At 37.4% G+C, this 6,752-nt stretch overlaps 1 protein-coding gene across 1 annotated transcript; it reads right to left on the reverse strand.

The window, feature by feature from the left end:
• Positions 1 to 2,521: 2,521 nt before the first annotated feature.
• On the reverse strand, positions 2,522 to 6,488 carry LOC116032407. Its single transcript, XM_031274939.1, has 5 exons — positions 6,090 to 6,488; positions 3,709 to 5,869; positions 3,405 to 3,465; positions 3,065 to 3,288; positions 2,522 to 2,880 (listed from the first exon to the last, which is right to left on the reverse strand). The coding sequence occupies exons 1-5, from the start codon at positions 6,223 to 6,225 to the stop codon at positions 2,814 to 2,816; spliced, it is 2,649 nt and encodes an 882-aa protein (XP_031130799.1). The 5' UTR covers positions 6,226 to 6,488; the 3' UTR covers positions 2,522 to 2,813.
• Positions 6,489 to 6,752: the final 264 nt, after the last annotated feature.

Genomic DNA, 6,752 nt, shown 5'->3' on the forward strand with positions numbered 1-6,752 from the left:
TTTTAATTTCTATGACTCTTTGGTAATTTTATAATTTTAAACTTCTGCTTTTGCTTTAAAAAGCTTATAAAGGATGTTGATGGAATATTAATATCCAACTCATTCCAAATAATTATTTATGTGTCATGTTTGGTCCAAGAGATGAGTCTCATTTAGAAGATTAGTTCAACAAATATATCCTTTTCAAGACAATGAATATTTCTCCTTATTAATATTGTTCACTATTTTTTTCTCTACTTACCCTATTACTACGTACAATATAATATATGTCCATATATACTTTCTCAACTTATTAAAGCATAACAAATCAATGCATCCATTGACGTTCGAATATGTTACCCCCCATTTGGGAGAGTCACAGAGGTGTCATTGAACTACAAGCTACTTGACAAATTAAACTATTTACTACGGAGTATTTATTACAACCCTTTGTATTACCAATAACGCTCTCAAATAACCCAATCATTAGATCATGGACCAGGCTCACACTGTACAATGGACCTTGGTTCATGTGTATGACTTTTTGTGTTGAAAAACTGTACCTTATGAGTATGAATTCTGTATCAGGAACAAATTAGTAATTATATCTTATGCTATGAATTTTGTTTATTGTGTTGTGAAGTTTTGTGCCTATGAACACAAATTATGTATCTAAATCAGATTTGAAAAATAAGTAAATAACATGTGTATGTGTCTTGTGTTGTGATTTTTTGTGTCTTAGGTTACAAAATTCTGTACCTTACAAATATGAATTATGTACCTCGTTGTTTCAATCCATTGCTCATAATGCTATGTGGACCCTAATTCATGATATAAATTGGTCCGCACATGCTCAGCTTAATGATTTAATAAACGGTATTTGGAAGAATAGTAATCTCAAATATAAATTTGAACCACAAACTTAAAGGCCTCTCCATGTTCCTACTTTGAAAATTAATGAAAAAAAAAATACTTATACACTAATATACATAACAAAATTAAATTCGCATATTTTTTTGTCCTACCCTACCCTTGAACCATTAAAGCAAAATTCTCAAATATAAATATTGGGTCTTGGACTCTTGGCAATTGCTTTCGGATTTTTCTTTTCCTTGTCTGCGGTCTTCCTTCTTCTTCATCTTTTCCACTATACAAGTCTCCAACAATGACTTCCCAGTAATAAGAAGCCCACATGAACATGTACACATTCAGTATAAAATAATAATTAAAACCATTGTTTCTCTTTTGAGTTTTCATGTTAAAAATTAGTCTCCTTATATTACTTATCAACTTATGTACTAAAGCTACTTGACTAAACCCATCCGATAGGATATAGTACCCTTAAAAATGTACATTTTATTCATGATTTATATAGCTATGTGGATCATGATCCACAAAAAAAATTTGCCCACTATATAATCTCATTTCCTATTTTCTTTTAATTGTTATACCATGAATCATGGTCCACCTCACATTATATACCATGCCACCCTAGTCCAAAAATTATGTGTTGCAATCAACATATTATGTGTCTGTAAGTAAATTGAAGGCACATAATATGTTAATTACATAAACATAATATGTTAATTACATGCACATAATATATACGTTAACTACAGACACATAATCTGAATGTAATTTTGAACCAGTGTTTACAATACAAAGTAGATCATGATCTACGGTATAATTTGTCATTTTCTCTCCAATCATTATTCATTTTCCTATCCTTTTTGTGGGCCCTACACTCCTACACATAATTTATTATTTTATTCACTTTTCAATAATTAATAATTTCAACTTCATAATTATAATTCCAAAATTCGATTTTAAATAAAAATAAATTTAAATCATAAAATAAAATACTTTTTGAATTATACAACATAATGTCATGACCACCACACGCCCGAAATAGTATTTTTCAGAGAGAACATTATAATCTCTATGAAGAATACTTTCTCATTTCCCTTTTCTCCCCTCCAATCCTTCCCCCTTCTCCCCCTTCTTTCTCTCCTCAAAATCAGGCAGGCATGGGAGATGCCCAAAGTTAAAGAGACTCTAAGAAGAATTATAGCTAGTAAGATTATTTAATTTGATTAGGTAAGATTATTTGTCTTGGATTCCTATTTGAAATTCTTATTTGGGTTGAATTGTGAGGAGAGTAGATGACTGAATCCCCTCTTCACTTTACCTACTACTCCCTCTTTTATCGCGTGAAAATATAGGTATCCTATCCTATGCATTAACTCCATGCACATCAATTCTAGCATTGCAATTCCAAGATAGGGCTCCAACCCAGACTTCTAGTTTTTAGTCACTCTGTTACAATGTAGTATCTGGTTCATAGTTACTTTCTCAACCTACTGAAGCATAAAGAGTCAACAGTCGCCTCCACTGGGGCTCGAACCCACTCCCTTTTATGTGAGAGTGTAAATCGGGTGCCAGACTTCTAGTTAAGAGGGATGAAATTTGCGCCATTTCATTTATGTACATTTGAATAGTAGAAAATATAGGATAAAGAATAGAGAATAGAAAGTCAGAGAAATGAAAACTTGGAAGAAAAAAATAAAATAAAAATAAAAGACATGAAAAAACCACTACAGACTGCACAAAGCAATGGAGGCATCTGACAATTGAGGTTCCTAATCCTATGTCTTAAGTTTCACAGTTCATTCACAAACTTATCTGTACAATTCAACTCAAATGAAACATCTAAATGGTCTAACAGCAAGACACAAGTCCATAATTACAAACTAACCACATATTTGCAGTATCTGAATCATGTTCTAAGACAAGGAGTGTTACTTTAAGGATTGGAACTGGAGCAGCTTCATCAGCTAATACGATTTCTCTGCAATGAATTTGGGTATTTTCATGCCAAACCCATGTTTTGCTCTCTCAACCCTATCCAAAAACAACGAGTAAACAATTTAGCAGTTAAATAGTTAATAAGATAGACTATGTTACATTGCAAAGTATAATGCAAAAGACAATATGCGACTGTTGGTATCAGACAGCCTATCCTAGCTAATTTCCTAAGCAAACAAGGAATCTTTAATGATGTATTGCCAGAAATAGGAAAACTTACGTCGGGGCAAGTTTGCCAAGGCTTTCTAGTTCTTCTCCCGTTTGTTCATCCATAACTTTTCCAGATATCTCAACCCGATATGACTTGTTTTTGGTGATTGGAAGACCTCTGCTAGAAAGAAGATTTAGATCTTTCTGATGAAGCTCACGCCCATTCACGAACACACCAGTATTTCCAGCAGCGCAATTTTTTGGCATGGGAAAGTCGAACTCTGGAATATTTGGCTGCAAGGGAGTTACGTGCTTCATCAGTATGAAAACAAATTTATCGCCCACACGGACTTAGCTCACTAGTTCAGTAGGCAGTATTTGGAGAAGAAGAAAACAAATTTATTACTCACAGGAATGATTCCAAGGCAAGGATGACCCATCACACCCCAAAAACCAGCTCGAACATCATACCTGGTTTATTAATTACAAAAAATATCTAATAAGTACTTTGGGTTTAATTCCATACAAACAAGGATGCCATCATTAATAAGAATATTCACATTTTTGTTTTGACAAATGCGTTTATGACATTTTGATGACTATTTAACACCTCAGGTCCACAAAACAGAAGAGCTAAGAGATGAATTTCAATAGATATATAGCCAAAACAAAAATGTTAATTAACTATTTCCTTTTCAGATCAGATGTTCTTACCAGTAATCACCTATCTGAATTGGTCCAGCTAAATCTTCTGCCCGTTTAACTTCACAGGCTGGTATAAGTTGCCCGTTAACAAACACATTTGATCTTCTGTCTTCTGAATTCTGATTACACTTTGATAATTCTTCAGTTCTACTCTTTACAAGTCCTGCAAAGAATTCCTGAGATACACTGCTATTTATAGATTCATTGATTGATATGTCCATCACAGTTTCCACGGGTGCATCTTCCATAGAATTCTGTTGCCCTTCGTTCTCGCTGGACCATTTACTTACCATAATATATCCGTCACCCACATCATCTGAAGAGACATTATGATGGAGAGGAGAATTTGAAAGGGGTAGAGGCACATCGTCTTTGGAGGGCAATCCCACAGAGAGAGAATGGTCTTTTCCAACCATTACCTCTGGGTTCTTCTCGGGTTCAGAGAAACTAGATGACAACGAACGAGCATCCTGCCTCTTTCCAGATTCATCAGAGATTGATTTCAGGTTAGCTGGAAGTGGCTCAACCTTAGTATCGGAGAACTCATAGCTATGGTCATCATAATTAGAGCACGGGTTCATGCTACCATGAGAATTCTCAAAGCTTTCGCTTGGAATGTCACCCGAGCCATCAGCAGACAATTTCGCAATTTGTTGGGGAACTGATAAAGTGATCCCCTTACTACTAAGTTCATATAACATTATATAAGAACAGGCTCCACATCTCATTTTGTTCTGGTTCTTCCCCATCATCCCAACTTTCCAGGGCAGTTTCAATAGTTCGAAGCAGTTGCAACATGTTATGAAAGGAGCACCACCTGATATAGCTCGACATACTCGCCCACTCCCATGGGCAATCACCGCCTTTCTTGGAGAGTTTTGGTGGCCAACATCAAACTTTTCTTGAGCATGACCCCCCGAGCCTCTTCTATGCCACTGTTGATTATGTGCGGCAGAAATCTCTGGTGGATATAAAACGGGATTGGCAGGGTCGTGTGACCTTTGGTTCCCAAAAGCCGGAGGTGGGATCAGAGGAGAAACTTTCGGGTTTTGGTTGAAGCACTGTGAACAAGAGCACGACGGTCTATGAAAAGGGCTTTTGTGCGGATTTAGTCTTAACGGATGTGGATTTACATCCATTAAGGGATCAGGGTATTCATTATGATACATTTGTGGAAAACATGGATATGGCTGGTAAGCCCTTGTGTTCACTTGTTCATAGTAGGCATTATCATACTCTACCTTTCCATGCCTGTAGCGTGTTACAGAATAAGAATCTTGCACGATTGAACCGTGTCTACCCTTGTAAGGAACATCCTCGGCAACATCATAGATGTAGGGAGGTCCCAAAACATGACAGCCTTGATCACGGGGGGGTTGCTTGTTTGCACCAAACAAGCCTTGCCTATACACATCACGGCTTCTATAAGGGTCAAATGGCGTTTTTGAAGCCATCCTTGGTTCAATGGCAATCCTTTCTTTAGGATTCTCAGCTACATCACCACAAGTTTGGCTAAGTTGATCCTTCAATTCATCAATCCTCCTGAGTAGCTCAGCTCTATCACTCTCCAAATCCGCAACTCTAGTAAAACCATTGAAACCGTCTTCATGGTATCTCCTATAGTCACCAGCGCCATAAGAAGAACGCATGACATAATCGAGAGACCCCTCCTCTAGAGGTGCAAAGTTCATACCCCTCTTCTGCCTAGCAACATCCATGGCACTGCCATTCCTTTCCCCGCCCCATTTCTCGTTACCAATTCTAGAACCAAACGGCCCCACACGAGGAGGCCGGATCTCTTCAAGTTTGCTTCCATATCTACCATCACCTATATCCATCCGAGCATCATTCCTGCAAGCCCAATCATCAAGATCGAGCTCCTCGTCTATGGAAGAGCCATATTCATCTCTATCGCTTAACCTATCCCTCATAGACTTCTCAACCCTAGTACGAACCGAAATTGGATTTCGCTTTCCACTTCTAGCCAAAAAATCCCCATTCTCAGATCTTGAAGTTGAACAATTACCCAACTCCAATTTCCTATTCCCTTCAGTTTCAGAAACATTGTTTGAACCCATTGCAATGCCCCTTTTACTAGTAACAACCCCACCTTTTTCATCATCAGATATGTCTGGCGACAATCCACCCTTCACATGCCCTTTCCATTTTGCTGCAACATCCAAAATAACCACAGATCAAACCTCGGAATTCTCGAAAAACAATCCTAGTCACTAACCCCTGATTATGTACTAACTATTGCAAAATCGAATTCACATTAACACGATGAGCAGTAATTACTATGATCAAAGTAAATAGCAGAAATCACACATTAAGCAAAAACCATGGACCAAAAACAAAGAAAAGAAAACCGGGTCAACGGCGGTGGGTACCTCGGAGAACGGCGCCGCAACTGCCACACAGGGAGACAGAGAAGTCCGGCAACTCAGGGAGGACATTTCCACAATCTGGGCATCGTACTATCCGAGACGCTGACGAGGATGAACCCGAAGCAACTTCTTCTTCCATTTCTCAACTGATTCCCAACTACCGAACAAACAGCAAAAACAACAGAAATGGCAACAAGAAAATGCAGAATCGCGAATCAGCGGCTTCTGAAGCTTTGAAGGTGAGCTGAAAACATAGTTGGGAACAGGACAGAACAGAACGCGGCTAAATACAAAAGTAAATCCGTGTTTTAGTTTGTCGGCTTTGGGTTTTTTACAGAGAAAAAGGGCGCTCTGACATTACGCGCGTCCCGAGAAAAAAAGGATGGGATTCGCCAATTCTGAAAGAAGAATAAATGAGGAATTCTATGGCGTATGACTTCTTCAGTCGTTTCCCGACAATTTCTTACTTTTTTTCATGGAAACGTGTACCAATAATTATAATCGTTTATAAGTATATCATTATTACTCCATAATCGTCACAATTTTTTATCTACAAAATTACCATAATCATTCGACTACCGTTGGAGTGATTTATATGCTTCTTGATTTGAACCCGTAATCTAAATTGTTTTATCTTTTTTACTCTGTATTTCTTTAATGACTATG

Source organism: Ipomoea triloba, chromosome 10, assembly GCF_003576645.1.
Source record: "Ipomoea triloba cultivar NCNSP0323 chromosome 10, ASM357664v1".
NCBI lineage: Eukaryota > Viridiplantae > Streptophyta > Magnoliopsida > Solanales > Convolvulaceae > Ipomoea > Ipomoea triloba.